At 40.4% G+C, this 17,909-nt stretch overlaps 2 protein-coding genes across 2 annotated transcripts in view; both read right to left on the bottom strand.

The window, feature by feature from the left end:
• Window positions 1-17,829, bottom strand: part of LOC117939435 (sodium/potassium-transporting ATPase subunit alpha-1) — a 37,757-nt gene extending 19,928 nt beyond the window's left edge. Inside the window, exon 1 of the mRNA XM_034864780.1 lies at window positions 17,725-17,829. Coding sequence (XP_034720671.1) covers window positions 17,725-17,736 — 12 coding nt within the window. The 5' untranslated portion in view covers window positions 17,737-17,829. The remainder of the gene's footprint in view (window positions 1-17,724) is intronic.
• Window positions 1,332-17,802, bottom strand: LOC117939437 (sodium/potassium-transporting ATPase subunit alpha-1-like). The gene is made up of 23 exons (XM_034864781.1): window positions 17,725-17,802; window positions 16,806-16,916; window positions 12,243-12,302; window positions 11,574-11,675; window positions 11,328-11,429; window positions 11,122-11,235; window positions 10,719-10,853; window positions 9,806-9,923; window positions 9,308-9,576; window positions 8,895-9,203; window positions 7,971-8,105; window positions 7,478-7,670; window positions 7,200-7,375; window positions 6,975-7,111; window positions 4,931-5,081; window positions 4,632-4,800; window positions 4,363-4,517; window positions 4,083-4,206; window positions 3,812-3,957; window positions 3,577-3,707; window positions 3,171-3,272; window positions 2,176-2,267; window positions 1,332-1,375 (listed from the first exon to the last, which is right to left on the bottom strand). Exons 1-23 carry the CDS (start codon window positions 17,734-17,736, stop codon window positions 1,347-1,349), a joined length of 3,072 nt encoding a protein of 1,023 aa, XP_034720672.1. The 5' UTR covers window positions 17,737-17,802; the 3' UTR covers window positions 1,332-1,346.
• Window positions 17,830-17,909: the final 80 nt, after the last annotated feature.

Below are 17,909 nucleotides of genomic sequence, written 5' to 3'. Positions count from 1 at the left end.
CCCCCCCCCCCCCCCCCCCCCCCACACACACACACACACACATACACACACACACCAGAGTTTTAAGTCCCCAACGCTGACTTCCAGGTAGCGCTGCAACTGTTGACTTCAAGGCACCTAACCCTAACCCTAACGTTTCTACCCTAACTTAACCCTAACCCTGACCCTAACCTTAACCCTGACCCTTACCCCAACCATTGCCTACTCCTAGTGTCCACCAGGCAGCGCTGCCTGGAAGGCGACGTTGGGGGCTTAAAACACCAAACATTCCCCTCCCCCAGAAAACCAAACAAAACATAAACTTACCTGTCCAACAGAAAGAAGGCGACCATGATGGAAGACTCAACTTCAGCTCGGTTTTGTCCTCCATTCTCCAGTAGACTTGAAGCAACTCTGGAAAGCATCCTGTGCGTTGAGCTCTGGCTCACAGCTTGGCATTTCGTTGTTTTTTTCCAAGCGGACAGCAACGTAGTGTTTGGTGTTTGTTTTTGTTTTTTGTTTTTTTACAGAATTAAAGCAGTCACAGATTACTGTTTCAGAGCCCGTAAATAATTTGTATTGCTGTTGGGTGTAAAGACCATTTTAAACAATATCAAAAAAGTGACCGTATATTGGAAATAGATAACAACCCTTCCTTTAATATCTGGTAAGTAAAGATAAAATCCTGGGAAAGTAATGGTTACAATTGTGTTTTTAAACAGTTTAGTAACAGATTTCTATAGTGATGGTCAGCTATTTAGACAGTCACAAGTATACACAGCTAATCTAACACTAACGTTTGATTTAAATTATGGTTTTTTGATGCACTTGTATTTGTGTGAGAGGATGTGTTGTATGTGAGCTGTTCATGCAGGTTTTTAAAGCGTCCAAAAACATCCTATTTGCTCTGTGAAGTGGGGATAATTCTTACTCTCATTATCACAATTGCATTATTTTAATGAATTAATTAATTCATACACATCCTCTTCAAATCAAGTTTGTCTCCAGAACTAAAATTTAGGAACTAATGAGGTGGATAATCCCACTGCATGGGTTACCGGACCTGACTCCCTGATGCATAGCTATTGAACCTCGAAAAAATGCCGTGCTTAAAATCCCTAAAAATTCTGCTTTTTTTGTTACTTCAGAGCTTTTTTTACTTTTACGTCAGAGAAGCAATAACAAAGTGTGGCAAAAAAGCCTTAATGTACAATGGTACGGAAAATGTTTTATTTTGAATAACATATCAAAACATTGACATCAATACATCTATATTTATTCATCCATGCTTTGTGTTTTTTGGGTCCGACCAACATCTCGGACACATATGACATGACATGGCAGTAAATGACTTGTGTGTCGTTGTGTCAGTAGTATGTCTCCTTTTCCACCCAACCTAGAAACCAAAAGAGACGGAATCAGGGACACAGTTTTTTGGATGTGTCGCCTCACATTTGCGGGTCTAAATTCTCCTGTGAGCTTTTTTTTATAATAACCAGACTGTAGAATGCTATCATCACTCATATCGACCCTGATTCAAAGAAATAAGACCGGACTGGGGAGCTTGAGCAGGACACGCCCTGAACATCTAGAGTCGAGACTTTCATTGTGATGCCTTTAAGAGATTTGTCCTGCAGGGACATGGAGGCTGAGGACTTTCTGTCTCACAGTTACTCATAAAATGATGATATCATACTTGAGGCCATACATATGACTAAAAGGTGAACTCTGACCTGACCGGGCAGGCTCGTGTCGCATCATTAGAAATGCACACAATCAAATAACACTATATTAGAAGTCAGTGTGAGTCCACGGTGTGAACGCTGTTATTTAGCATTTTTTACCAGGCCTCACTGAGCCCAAAGTTGCCTTATAGTTTTAGGCATGAAACACTATAAATAGAAAGGTTTCACATAAGGCCAAAACTCCCTTAGCTCATTTCCATTTTTGAGTAAAACTATAAAACTTAATTCAGCCCAAGTTAAAAATAGCATTGGGTCATCTACACAGTGAAAAAATCCCAAAATGAATCCCAAAAAATGTAAACTGTGTCAGTTGAACTTGATTTCTTTCTGTCTGATTTTTGCACATTTATCATGGACACAAACACACACACACACACCACCTCCACCAAGGAGAACATGTGTAATACAAAAGCCTCAAAAGGCAAAAAAGAAGTGTGAGAAAAGGTTTTACCGCCTGGGTGGGTTCTGAGGATATATTTTCTTCCTTCGTCATAGAAGAAGAGGATGATGGCATAGGGGAGAGCACAGAACCACCAAGAAAACCTAAGGTATGACACAGACGCAGAGATTTAGCACACAGAAAATCACATGGAGATTTGAAATTAAGCTTTTTTGGATTTATGGAAATGTCCAGCCCAACAGCAGGGATGGGTAGAGTGGAGCTGCTCAGTAACCCCAACTTCATTAAAATACTTTGTGACTGCAAACACTCTGAGTGAGACTGACTGTGAAGTTGTGGCCTCAGCTCTGAAGTCCAACCCCTCCCATCTGAGAGGTGGACCTGAGTGACAATGACCTGATTGAAATTTTGCTGAGAAAATTGCAAATTTCTGCAAATCTTGGACTTTCTTTAGTATTAAGCCTCGGCCACAAATGTATAAATATGTGTGTGAATGGTGTCTGTACCAGTGTATGTAGTATGTAAAAGCATTTTGAGGAGCACTTTCTAAATGCAGTCCATTTACGTATAAACAATAAGGAGGACATTACAGATACTTGTGAAACTCCTAAACCAATCAGTCAAACTTGCTTTTACTGCTTTGTATTTGTCTCTGGCGGGAAGATTGTTACAATAGCACTTCTGCTTCATTCTGCCGTTAAAATTTATCAGCGATACTAGAAAAAAAAAATCCATCAGCTTTATTATCCCCAAGATAATCCCCAAGATAATAAAGCTAATTGGTGAATACAAGGAAAACAATGTTGGCAAGAAGCTTCAAGTGCAGTTAATGTCAGTAAATTAAGAGAAAAAAAAGAATTTCATGGATGACCACTTTAATAAGACTAAACCTAGTGCACAGTGTGCTAATTAGATTTGCCTGCATACATGCAAAGAAAAAAAACCTTTTGCATGGAAAATTAAACAGTATTGTAGTGTAGATTCAGTATAATCTATTAGTGAAACTAGTATGTGTATATAAGGTTGTGTGTGTGTGTTTTACTCACTTGAGAGGATACATTCTGAGGGCAACGTCTGTGCCCGGGCAATATGACAGGAAGGCAGCCAGAGCTACCTCCTCAAATAGACCAAAGATGAGGACACGGTTCCTGTGGAAGCAAAGAGCCAAAATTGTTAGAAAAATTTAACTAATATGTATCACTTCATTACTGAGATTATTCTACACTGTGATTATTGTTTACAATGACAATTATAAATGTACATAAACAATTCACTCTGAGATGTTTTGGCGTGTTATCAAAACTTTGTTATTGTCTAATAACCCAACTGAAACATAAGACATTAAAGACAAAGGTCAGGCTACACCAAATACATAACACTTTATCATGTCTAAAAATACATGTTTGAAAGTCACTGTGTGTACTTAAAGGTCTTCTAAGTCTGTATACATACTTCATTCCTTGTTGCAGGATAGAGTTCCTCCTGGTCTTACAGATGAGAAGATCGGCCACCTGGACCACAACAGTACTGACAAAGTAACCTGTGTGACATGTGAACTCTAGGACTTTTCTGCTCTCGTATGTCTGGTGAATACAACATTTAAAAAGATTAGCTCAATTTCTTCTTCTGTTCTACCCTTAAAAATGTAAATGAACGTAACCATTCATCCAGCATGAGCGTTACCGACCCATTGCTGTCCGTAGCTGTCTTCCATGTCATTTAAATCTTTGTCGTCCCAACGCATCCTGATCCCAGGCAGCGACATGGGGTAGAAACCACTTTGAGACAGGATCACAAAGTATGTGAAGAAGCCAGCTACGGCCTGCATCATACCTAACAGAGAAGAACAGCACTTTGATGGGTCTTTTGGAAAAGGTTCAACATAATAGAAAAGTACAAAATAACAACAATTATTTCTGTCACCTAAATTTAATTTAGGTACCATTATGTACACTTACCGATTTGTCCGTAGGCCATGCTGATAAGCCTTTCATTCACCAGTTTGTCGGTTTGGGGGTTTCTTGGCTGTCTCTTCATGATGTCGCTCTCGGCTTCTTCATAAGCCAGGGAGATGGCAGGGACCTAGGAGATAATAAGAAAATAAAAAAAAGGAAAACCTCATCAGTATTTTCAATCTCTTTGTCACACACATTTGAGTTCATAAATACATTCCTATGATGAAAAACTGTTAAAGTAAGAAAAAATATCACCTATTGTCCCTTCATTAAAAAAACTCACCAAGTCAGTTCCCAGGTCAATACAGAGGATGGTGACGGTTCCCAGGGCCAGAGGGATGTCGACGAGGACGAAGAAGAGGAAGGGTGACATCTCAGGTATTTTACTTGTCAGAGTGTAGGCGATGGACTTCTTCAAGTTGTCAAAGATCAGACGGCCTGAGAAAGTCATTTAGAAATTAATATTAAAAGAAAAATCAAGCACTTACATCAATGTTTTTGGCAGTCTGTATTCCACATCTCTGCAGGTATAAGCCTTGGTGTAAGTCTTACCTTCTTCCACTCCGGTAACAATGGAGGCAAAGTTGTCGTCGAGCAGGATCATGTCAGCAGCTTGCTTGGAGACGTCAGATCCAGCAATCCCCATGGCGACACCAATGTCGGCCTTCTTCAGAGCTGGAGAGTCGTTCACACCATCACCTGTCACAGCCACAATGGCTCCCTATAGAGAGAAGAAAGCAGTGATAAGATGTCCACTGCAAGACTTAATTCTAGGACTACAGACATTTCTAAAAGTTTTTGATCCCAGTGTGTGTCTGTGAAATTTTCTTTAATTTTCCTTTGAAGCTGACCTGTCTCTGGCAACCTTCCACAATGATAAGTTTCTGCTGAGGGGAGGTTCTGGCAAAGACGATTTCAGTGTGGTGTTTCAGGACATCGTCAAGCATTTCTGGGCTCATGTCTTTCAGCTCACCCCCGTGGATAACGCAGGCCTTGGCATCCCTGGGAAGGAAATCACAGCAGCATTAGGAAATGGTTGTAATCCCACATCCTGTTTTTAAATAGATTATTGAGAATGGGATATAATCAGGGCAATACAAAAATACAATTGGGTTCAACACAGTGGCAAATCACCTGCTAGTCCACCTCCAGCCTGAGACATCTGCCTAAGTTCTCAATACTGGATGAACAGAAGATTTCTACTCTTATCAGGGACTCCATTGTCAGGCATGTCAATACGCAATCCTCCACAACTTTGCTCCTGTGTGTCCTACAACATCTCTGCCAGGATACTGGAGATACTGAAGGCCAATCTCTCAGTGGATATGGTGGTAGTCCACGTGGGTACCAATGATATCCAGAGGCAACAGTTGGAGATTTTAACATTCTCACAACTGTCATTTAAGTGATAAGTTCAATTCAACTTCAATTCAATTTTATTTATAGTATCAATTCATAACAAGAGTTATCTCAAGACACTATACAGATAGACCACACTCCAGAATTTACAAGGACCCAACAGTTCTAGTAGTTTCCTCCAGAGCAAGCAACATTGCGACAGTGGCGAGGAAACCTCGGTCAGACCCAGGCTCTTGGTAAAGTGATTACCAAGTAATAAGTGATCCCCATCCAGTCACCATGGTGTTCGTTAAGGTCTTGATCTTAACCAACGATAATTTCCTGCATGAGGATTCCACACAGAATGAGTTTTTAATGTCTATTTTTGGTGACAATATTTCTGCGGTGTGACTGTGATCTGAACAGACTAAACCGACTGATGAAGAGTTAAGCCATCAGCTCAGAGACTCCCTAGATATATTTGTCTGCAGTGAATTTGTGGCAAAAGCCTTTTTGGCTGAGTAGATTTCAGAGCCTCGTCAGCCAACGTTGATTTAATGTTGCTGTATTAGTACAAGAAGGGGCCTGAATCACCACAGGCCTCAAGATACGGTATTGTACCCATACTTATGTAACAATACTTATGTAACTGTACAATATCATTGCGATTATGAACATTTTGAGATATTTCGTGGTTTGTTGCAATTTATTACCTTTGTTCCAACTTCATTATGCCTCCAAAGGAAAACTTTCAGTTTTATCTAAAAAGAGACATTTCTCTCTTTCTTGATCTCACTTCAAGTTTACTTTTAGGGCCCAAGCACCGACAGCAATGAAGGACCCATTGAAACTGAAGGAATTATTATTGCTTCTTTTCTGCAAATGGATTGCCTTTTTGAGGGGCTGAACATACTCAAAAATTCACCAAAAATGGCAGCATCAATTCTGATGAAAATGTACGTATTCTAAGGGTGTGGGGAATAGGTGCACAAACATGTCTCGCTAGCAATTCAGCCCCTGCAGTACGTAACAGTAATGTAGACTAACGAAACTTGGTACACGTATGTAGCATGTCAAGGCATAGAAAAAAGCTCATTGGAGCCATACCCTAAACCCAACAGGAAGTCCACCATTTTGAATTGAAAGTTCAAAATTAGTGCAATCTCGGCCATTTCCACATCTCATACTTTGAAAAAAAAACTCCTAGAGGTTTCATCGGTCAGGGTCAAATTAAGACCTTACCGATGAAAAACTAAACTTTTTGTCCAACGGTGTGGGTGTAGCGTGGCGGGCATTTTGAGCATTAATTGATGAAGAAATAAGTTGTTGTAACTTTAGTGCACATTGTCCAATTTGGCTGAAATTTCCCACATTTGACAAGGGTCCAGGCCTGAGGGCATTTATAGGTCAAGATTGACTCTTGGTCATAGCGCACCCTGCTGTCAACAAAAATCTGCCTTAAATGACAAACATCATTCGATTTACATGAACCATATTATATTTAAATATTTAGTGCCATAAGAACACTCAAAACTAAGCTTTAGTAAGTGTACTAACCTGGGGTCAACTTCGGAGACTGGAATATTCAAGCGGGCTGCAATGTCGTCAACTGTCTCGTTGCCTTCAGAGATGATACCCACACCTTTAGCAATAGCCTTGGCTGTGATCGGATGGTCACCTGTGACCATAATAACCTAAGGGAGAAGAAGTTAAGTATTAACACAGACATGAGTGTGGTTTTGGTCTTGAAATTATACAACTAAAAAGACTACAGCTACAAACCTTGATTCCAGCACTTCTGCATTTGCTGACAGCATCAGGTACGGCAGCACGAGGAGGGTCGATCATGGACACGAGGCCGATGAAGCACAGGTTTTCAGTGGGGAAGTTCACCTCATCCGTGTCAAATTTAAAGCCCTTTGGGAACTGTTCATCGGGCAGGTGAAAATGGCAGAAACCTGGGTAAGACGGAAAGAAAATGCTCGTCATAAGTTCATACAGGTTCTCAACACACTAGTGAAGACATAAGAATGTAACTGTAGAATGGAGCTACGCTGTACCCAGTACTCTCTCCCCAAGTCCTCCCAGCTCGACGTAGGCGTTCTGGAAAGCGTCTTTCATCTCTTCGTCCAGAGGCTGCTCCTTGCCTTGCATCATGATGGTGGAGCAGCGGTCCAAAATCCTCTCAGGGGCACCTTTCATCACCAGCAGGTGGCCGGTCTCTCCAGGAGTTGAATTCTTGTGAATGGAGAGCTTTTGGACAATAGAAAGATTGTATTTAAAAAAAAACTCATTCCCAATTGTATTCTTAACTATGCTAATAATGCTCATTTGTCAAAAATGGTTGATGGAGCAAGACCCAACCACTAGACGGTGTAAATCAACAATGCCCTCCAAAACCGTTGCAAGTGTCTTACAATGCCATGTTTGCAAGATTTTTTACGATTAAATTCTGCATGACTTTGGCTCTCATGGACAGGTTGAACCTTTTCCATACGTACAGTATATGTTAAACAAATTTGAAAGCTATGGGAAACTCTGTGGATTGTTTACCTGGTATTTGTTGGTGGAGTTGAAGGGGATCTCAGCAATATTGGGGTATTTGTCTCTCATGCCGCGAACTGATCCACAGCACAGCTCAATACACTTCAGCAAGGCAGCTTCGGAGGCGTCACCGGCTACATCTTTCTGAGGATTTAAGCAAAGGTGAAAGTTGGATTTTTCGCAAATTTTGCAGGTATGTAATATGACAATTTTAATCATAAAATAACTTTACAATGCGATGTGGTTGTACGAAAGAAGCCTTCATGAAATAATGCCCCCCTTCCATTTAGTTCCCAATTTAGCTCACAATACATCCAAAGTAGGCTAAGTTACAGAGTACAGCACTTGAAATTTAACGATGCATCAGTAACATTGTTGCAGTATTCCCTTATGTAAATGATTTTGAGTTTGAAAAAAAAAAATGAACTTGTTAGTACCGTTGAGAACTAAATCAAGGAGTCTGTGTGTCCATCTCTTCCTATAGCTGCAGCTATATGTCTTTGAAAATATTTAGGTAGAGGGCTTCTTTATAAAGATTTGTAGTGCAGTATAGCTCTCTCTAATGTTTTCTAAGTTATAATGGCAAGTCACATCCCACACAGTCACTGCATCTCAGGTTTCATCTGGGTCTCTTATCCAGGTCAACAACATGTTGTGTAGAGGACAAATAGTCTATGAGTTGATCAGGGTCATTTATACCCTATTATATTTATTACATACCCAGATTTATAGTTTTTGTTCCACCAAAAGTTAATACCATTGTTATTTTCCTCCACTGGTGAGTTGATTAGACTCTTTTTCTGAAAATCATTTGGGGGAAATTTTGGCCTTTAATTCCACAGAACAGATGAAGACAAAAAGGAGAGAAAGAAGGGGAAATAGACCCTTTTGTGGGGATCAGATATAACATGTTTATTATTACAAGCTTTTCACCTTCATGATGGGGACGTTGGTCTGCTCTGCCAAGAAGACGGCACGGTTGCAGAGTCCACCAATTCTGGCCAGGGCAGCCCAGGTAGCAGAGCTCTTGTCAAAGGAGGCCCCACTCTGGTTTTCTGTAGTATCTGCTTCAAGGATCTGGTTGTCGAACCACATGTGGGCCACGGTCATCCTGTTCTGGGTCAGGGTGCCGGTCTTGTCAGAGCAGATGGTGGAGGTGGAGCCCAGGGTCTCGACAGCTTCCAAGTTCTTCACCAGGCAGTTCTTCTTCGCCATACGCTTGGCAGTCAGGGTCAGACACACCTAGAGACAGAAAGCAATGTTCACAGCTATAATATCTTTATTTGTTATAATATATGTCTTTGTATCAATGAATGAGAGAATGACATTTGGCCATAAAAACTCACAGTGACAGTAGGCAGGAGACCTTCTGGCACGTTGGCCACAATGATACCGATGAGGAAGATGACGGCCTCCAGCCAGCCATACCCAAGGATAAGTGAGAGGATACAGAAGGTAACACCCAGGATGATTGCCACGAAGGTAATGATGTTGATAAAGTGTCCTATCTCAATGGCGATGGGAGTTTTGCCGCCCTCCAGACTGGAAACAAGGCTGGCGATACGGCCCATGACAGTCCGGTCTCCAGTGTTGATGACGACTCCTCTGGCAGTACCTGAAGGAAGGCAGAGAGTTATTGAGCAATACAAATGACATGAAAAAAGTGGGGTTGCAACTTCCTTTTATTTACCATGAGTTCATATCATCTACATGAAGCCCTTTTATAAGTTTTGTAATATATGAAATCTTTTTAACATTTAAATTCCCTCCATCTTGGATTTAACTTTAATCTATTTAAAAGTCTGCATAACTTCTGTGTTGTCTGATTTTTGTCAGTTCTCTACCTTCAACACAGTTGGTGGAGAAAAAAGCAATGTTCCTGGTTTCCAAAGGGTTTTCGTTGGAGAAGTCTGGAGTACGAGTCTGAGGCTCGGATTCACCAGTCAGAGAGGAGTTGTCCACCTGAAGGAGTAAAAAAAGTAAAACAAGATTAAAATACCAAAGATATCGAGAGAAGTGAAAAGGACATGATGTTCACAGGACCAACAAAAGTAGAGCACAAATGTTGGAGTTAAAATAAAACTCTGTCTAAGGAACAAACTAGCCTAAAATGATGTGATTTTGAGTCACTCGAAAGAAACGTGTTGTAACCCTATCTATGAAGCCTGTCTCTATAATACATTATAAACATAGTATATAATGTGTTATAATTTGCTTATAATGCTCTTTATGTACAGTTATAAGCACTCGTAAATAATCATGTTTTTCATCAATGTTTTTTAAAAACATTTTATAATGACTTATAAGGTCAAGTACCATAATATTCTACATATTCTATAGTGTATAATGCATTCATGATGCATTATATACAAAAAGAGACCAGCACTTTGTGTGTATAATACATTATGAATGCATTTATAATGTGTTTTTATTCTGCCTATAGCAATATCTGAGTATAGTCATGAGCACTCATGAATAAGTGTAATGCTTTATAACAATAATTAAAACACAAACTTTTTATGACTTATTAAAGTTTATTTGTTTAACAGAAATGGAGTACTCCAATTAGAAATAACCTTTTGGTAAAAAAAGAACTTCATGATGGGAATTCAACTAATGTAATTTGAAGACTCAATTGACTTAAAGTATAACTATACTAAACTATAACAATGCATACATACTGTGTGTATTATATAAAGTGCTGTTTAAAGCCACTGCTCCATATGTGATGTTAATAACAATGTTTGAGGTACGAACCTTGCAGCCGTGAGCAGAGATGAGTCTAAAATCAGCGGGGATCCTGTCTCCGGCTTTCACCTCCACCAAATCTCCAACCACCACCTCCTCAGCGTTGATCATCTTCTTCTCTCCTTCACGGATGACCAGGGCTTGCTATGAGAACCAAGATGAAACGTATGGTTTTCGGGGTATTTTGGACCAGAGTTATTTATGCTTTTATTCCCAGTAACAAGAAATCAGAGGATAAATGGAAAAAAGAGTCATCAGGGTGGTAATGATGAGGCAATATGGCTCTTTCCTTCTTGAGCAAAATTTTGAGAAATGTAAGTAACTACATGAATTTTTCAATTATCCTGTTTTCTTATTCAAAACGTTGTGACATAGAGGTACATGAAGGTACAAAAAGTCAAGAGAAAATCACCTGTGGGACCATTTTTTTAAAGGAGTCCATGATCCTGGAGCTCTTGGCCTCTTGGTAGTAGGAGAAACATGCACTGATGACGACAACAGAGGAAAGCACCACACCCAGGTACAACTACAGCGAGGGGGAAAAAAAGACTGTCAGTCGTTCATCTTTGTGCTTTTAATTCTTTAATTAATATCATGCTCTACCAAAGACCTCCTTACGTTATCGTTGGCCGCTTCATCTTCTGTTATGGTCTGGATGGTGAAAGCGAAGAAGCAGAGAAGCGCACCAATCCACAGCAGCATGGAGAAACCGCCAAACAGCTGGAAACCAGATAAAACAACAGTAAAGTAAATGTGCATTGACATTCAAATATGTGATATAGGTTTCTGTTTAGCATGGAAAATGTTGCATAGTCCCGGAATTCCAGGAAAAAGTCATTCCAACTCAGAAGAAGTGACATTTACCTGTTTACAGAACTTGACCCATTCAGGCGTTGTGGGAGGAGGAGTGAGGGCGTTGGGGCCATCTCGGAGCAGGATCTCCTTTGCTCTGCTGTTGGAAAGACCCTAAAAATAGACATGAAAATACAGGTTTAACAGGCAGATTGACAGAGGAAAAAGAGAACTAGGTAAGAGGTGAAATATAATACCCTTTCACACCAATGGCTCAACCAAGGTTATACTAAGCTTAAATGTGTGTTTGAATGGGTTAACCCTCATCGATCTACTTGGGTTGGAGGTGGGAAGTATCAGGGAATAACTATGGTTGATAACAATGTGAATTGCGCACGACATAGGTGGCTAACAGCCAGGACGGGATGTGATGGGTTGGAAATGAGAGTGGGGCAGTTGTCACAGGTTTGAAAAAACAACTAAAACATACATTTAGTCTCATTGTGCATTACACTGGGTTTTCACCATAGACTGTATAAACTGGGATTTTCACTGGCAGCAGAGCGGAGCAGTTCAATTCTTTTCCAAATTGTCCGCTGACAGTGAGTGGCTGGATCTTCACTAGTCTGCCTATTTTCTGTGCATAGTAAGTTCTTCTCTGGCCCCTGGGCTCATGTGCCTCTGTTGCTCACAACCACGCAAAAACTAACAAACACACCCACATGCATGCAGAGTACTCACCCTGGTTAGGTCAGTTCCATATTTTTTGTGAAGTTCATCCAAGGTTAACTTGTGATCATCCTATGGGGAGAGAGAAAGAGAGGGAGAGTGAGAAAGAGAGGGAGGGAGAGAGATTGAGAGACATTACGTAAAACAAGCTAAAATCCCTGTCATTTAAAAAAAAACAGCTATTATTTCCTTTTAGGATTATAAATACTGTCCTGTTGTGTCCTTCAGAGGAACACAGGCAACACAAAAATGACAAGGCAAAATCGATCATCTGGGGGCGACCAACAGATTATGGATGCATGCGGGTCATGATTATGGATGCAAATGGAGGCCACTTCAGGTGACCAAAATGAGACTGCTGCCATTCCTACCCAGATCCCATATAAAATAAGTTAGCATGCATTCTGGTGTGCACACAGTGTGATATTTATTAGTCAAAGTAGTCATTCGAGAAAAACTAGAGTTGGCTGAGGATTGAATATTTGCAGACAAACACAAGAGCTAACCTGCCTTGAGCTCAGTTAGTTATGGAATCGCCCAAGGCAAGGCAAGATACGCAGACGGTCTGCAGTTTTATGGTAGTTTTGTTCCAGATATGTGGTGCATAATAAAACTGAAAGCTTCTTTTCTATGTTTAGGTGTAACTGTGGGGAAAGGAAGCAGACTTGTCCCCGACAACCTGAGAGTTCTACATGGTTCAAACAGCAATCAAGGTCACCAAAGTAATACACTGATACTTGTACGAATGAATGAATGAATGACTACATAAACGAATAAATGGTTGAGGGAATGAATTAAGCATCAGCTCAGACCATAATCTGTGTCCCATTATAACAGAAGGGTACAAGTTTACACTGACCTTTTAATGTTTCACATTCTCATCTTGGACTATACGTAAGTACTATAATTGAAAAATGGAATTGAATTATACTGAAAATATGCATTTACATAAAAGTAATATGGCACTCAAATATTTTAGCAGTTACATTTACACTTATTGTGGCTGGTGGAGAAGATTGGTGCAATTGCATGGTAAGGACTCAACTGCCACCATTTGCATTGTCATAATGCCAAATGTGCTATGGATCCTGTGTCACCACATGCCCCACACCTCTTTGCTTTTTTTGACTGTTTGTCAGCACTTCTTTTGAAACCGGTTATGGAAATTTCTTCACTAGTTTTAATAATGTTTGCATGGCACTTCTGAAATGCTTTTTGTTCTCAATGTTACACGTACTTAAATAACACATGGTGCTATATACGTGGCATTTTCTGTCGGAATATGCCACATATTATCTTAAGTTGCTCTGGGAATAGTTTCTAGGATCAGACCTTTAGGGGGGCTCAGCCCCAAACAAGAATGTGACACAGATACAGTGCCAACTCTACACCCCCCCTTGCTAAATAATGTCATTAGCCGATAATCTTTGAGCTAGCTACTGAACTACATCAGCTAAAGTTTTTTGAGACTATGGTGGAACTAAACCTGACACTTTTAAAGTCACAGTAATGACGACCAATGTTCTAAAACTCAGCAATTTGAGTCGCTTACGTTTCCATTTGGGTTCTAATTTGGGCCATAAACTGAACGACTTCTTCTCTGGGGACTACCAACTAAAGTTCACCACCACCCTCCTGCTCTCCCTCTCACAGATTAGATAGAGACTCATAAGGCGTGAGTCTGGCACAACCACCACCGATTGGCCAACACCGCGTTTGCGTTAACCCTTTCCTTGGTGGGGTTACAGGTGCATAGCATTGGCTCCAGGGAGACCCAACTACACGTTTTTACTACTGCCCAATAGTTAGGTAATCTTCAACCAAGGTTCAAAGTGGACATTTGAAGTTCATATATACACGACACTGAATCAATGGTGCCCTTTTTTGTTCTTAGAGTTACATTTTCTGGAGACACAATGCACTTTCAGCAGTTGGAAGGGACACTAAAGGCACCGCCTGCTGTTAATTGTAGTAAATGATATGCTAAGTTTGGGAGGTTATGGCAGACTAGTGTTACGGTTGCTATGGCATTGAGATGTGTTTCAGCAGGCGGCAGGACTTTGAGATCTAGTTAAGTTACGGAGGAAAAAAATTATTAATATGTCATCTAGATGGGAATTTGTATTGCCTGATAACCTGCAGCACTCCGTGACCTGGTGGCTGACATTGGGCAGAGGCAGAATAAACACACAGTAATTAAAGAACCAATTACAAAATGGCATTCATATCCTATTGTAATTTAGTTTTTTCTAAGATACTTCACTTCAGCATGTCTGCAACAAACTAGGTTATATTGATCATACAGAAAAATTACAGAAAATTATTATTAGGATTGTAGTTTTTGATGACTAGCAGGACATTTGAATGGTTAAGTTCTTAAGAAGAGATAAATCATTAATGTGAAAGTGTGTTTCAGTGCTGTTGCTCTGGTGTTCTGCATGCTTTTTATATGTTGTGTTTTTTTTTTTTATCTTGCATGTTTTCACTCTGACTTTTACTCCTCTTTTGAATAGGTATGCCCTAATTGCCTGCACCAGAACCAATAGTAACTAAATCTTGAGTCTGGAGGATAGTTTAGAGCTTATGAACTTTTCCATGTGAGGGAGGAGATGGAGGAGGAGCCTACTCGGCAGGATTAGAGGCAGCATGTGACCTTTTTTATCCATCAACTTGTTTAATGCACATGCTTTTAACCTATGAGAGGTGGAGGCCAACCACAAATATAAGCTGGCCACAGATGAGCAGGGGAAATAAAACAGGAGGACAGCAAGAGTTGAATGGTGTGAAATGGAGGGGGAGGGGGTGGTGGGGGGGGGGGGGGGGCAATGGACCTTATAGCAGCATTACACCTGTCTGTGGTTATGAGGTTACATCATTCAACACGCTCTAAAGTGTATTTTTAGTACAATTGATTTGACCATTGCACTTGACTAACCCACAATTTATTTTTCCACGTAATGTTAGCTAAATAGATAGATGACTAATCAAATTGAGTCAGTTAGCACACCCCCGTCTGTATGCCTCACTCCCCCGGCACTCAGAGACGTCAGTAGGGACGAGAATGGACAATAGCTCAGGAGACACATTCACAGTCAGCCCCCATCCAGCCAACCGAATCCAGCCATCACAAAGGCTGGTTATGGTAACAAACATTTTCATACTAACAAGGTGACTTCAATACTGACTCCTGAACAATTTCATTTTAACAAAGAAAAATCACAACATTACACATTAAGATACAAATAAAGTATATATTTTTCGGCTGCTATTACTATGTGAGCCCAGTACTTGCAAGTTTTTCCTGCATATCTTTACGACATGTAACGATAGACAGCCAATCAGAATGATTAAATCTTGGTTGAAGCATCCTGCATGCTTATTGGCTCACTCTTGCTGATGAGATTTTATTTACAAGACATTTTTTCACTGTAGCCTTGGACAACGCTGGATGTGACGAGAAGGAGGAAAGACTTGGTTACACGCTTGTAAAAGCTAAAGAAAGTGACCAACGAACTGGACCAGTGTGTGTTTGATGAAGTCTTTGTGTGTGTGTGTGTGTGTGTGTGTGTGTGTGTGTGTGTGTGTGTGTGTGTGTGTACCCATGACTGAGGAGGCCTGTTTTCTTCTCCGCAGCAGCCGCAGCAGTTTTAAAGGACAGCAGGACTACTTGAGGAGGACAAGATGCTAAGAGAAAGAATCTGCCCTGGACTCTAAGAAGAACACTCTCCAAATCATGAACAAGTTGTATTACCCATAGAGATATTTACACTGTGGCTAGGTCATTTTAACCCTCGTGTTGTCTTCCCATAAGCCATGCGACGTTTTGTTTTACTGTATGAAATTTTCAAATTTAAACCATGAGAAGCTTTTGTCACTTAATCTCTGTGTTTTATCTATATATATATATATATATATATATATATATATATATATGTATTTTTTTTTACAACATTTAATAAGCGTTTTTTGACATTTTTTATGCGTTTTTCGACGTTTTGTCAATATTCAGGAGCTTTCCAATTGTTTTTCCTATGCTTTATGTGTTTTTGTTCTTGTTTATTTTTGTGACATTTTTGTCACTTTAGCTCTTTTATCAATTATCTTCTTCAAATATCATAACATTGGTAAAATACCTACATTCAGTGAAAGTTGTGAACTGATGATTACTTTTAGAGAAATGTACGGAACCATTCACGTTTTTATTTTTGACATTTTGGTTGAAAGAAACGCTGATTCCCTGAAACACAAAATTTCTGAAACTTCAAAAAGAATACTGGGTCAAATTTGACCCGAGGACAACAAGAGGGTTAAGGAGAAATGCCTGTTTTTCATTTGTTTAAGATTGTTAGACTAGTTTTGAATGTTGCTCCTCACCCAAACAAAGAAGTCTTAAAAAAATGACATTTTCCCTCCCCACAGGTGAGCAGGAGGAGGGATACGAAAAAAACAAGTGGACTGAAAGAGTTGGATGGTGTGCAATTGAGAAGGGACGGATGATGGACCTGGGGAGCAGCATTACACCTATGTGGGCTAAGGTGAGGACCAGGTGTGTCTGTGTAACCTTTGTTTACTCACCAGGTCAACTTCTTTCTTCAAATCGTCCATGTCCTTCTTTTCTTGAGATTTCTTCGTCTTCTTTCCCCCACCATCCGTGGTTTTCGCCAGGTTGTACTCATCTTTCCCTCTCTGGATTGAAGAAAGTGAAAGGAAATAATCTACAAGAGCAAGAGCAAGAGCAAGAACGGCAAGCAGTATCAACAGCTACTTCCATAACCGGGCCTAGAAAGAACTACCAAATATTTGCTGTGATACAAGTTAAAATTAGACCAGTTTACCTGCCAGTTTAGACCAATGCAACTGGAAGAGAAGGTGTATAATTTCCATAGCAACAACTCAGTACTGTACTTCTGTTTTACAGTTCAACCCCAACTGACCCGTCGGACACCGCCTACCAAGAGCCTGGATCTGTCCCAGGTTTCTTCCTAAAAGGGAGTTTTTCCTCGCCGCTGTTGCACTGTTTCTCGCTCTGGGGGGAACTACTACAACTGTTGGGTCCTTGTAAATTATAGAGTGTGGTCTACACCTACTCTATCTGTAAAGTGTCTTGAGATGACTCTTGTTATAAATTGACACTATAAATAAAAGAAGTTGCATTCTAGTGGCATTCATTGTAGTAATGCCGCTCCCTCTCTAGCTCGCTCATCCATACACCGTGCTCGCAGGTGCTCTACGCGCTTCCGTCCAAAACTCTGCCATTTCGACCAAATGACAGTTTTTAACTCATTGACATAAAACAGACGGGCCAGTTCCGAAGGCTGCAACTTTTCAATGCAACGTTGCATGCATGAAGTTGCCAAAAGCAACATGCATGTTCAAATCGACAATTGACAATTGACAATTGACAATTACAAAAGACATTGCCATTTAAATGAATAGGCCAAAAAACGTCCCCAAGAAACTAGTCCAAAACCTTTGAAAAGGCTCCAATACTTACTCCCAGTCCCATGGTTGCAATGTGCAATGAAAACAGTCAATCCAAGTTTTTTTCAATTGCAACCTTCCTCCGCCACTCAATCTGTCAGCCACAGAGAGGAGAAGATTGATTGCTTCACATTAGCCTACATTTATACCCAGGACTGTCTCACCTGCTTTGCTAGGAGGAGTTTGGGGGGGGGGGGG

The sequence above is a fragment of the Etheostoma cragini genome, chromosome 24, assembly GCF_013103735.1.
Source record: "Etheostoma cragini isolate CJK2018 chromosome 24, CSU_Ecrag_1.0, whole genome shotgun sequence".
In the NCBI taxonomy this organism is placed as follows: Eukaryota; Metazoa; Chordata; class Actinopteri; order Perciformes; family Percidae; genus Etheostoma; species Etheostoma cragini.
Note: the sequence above shows the minus strand (reverse complement) of the source record. Positions and strands in the feature narration are given on the sequence as shown.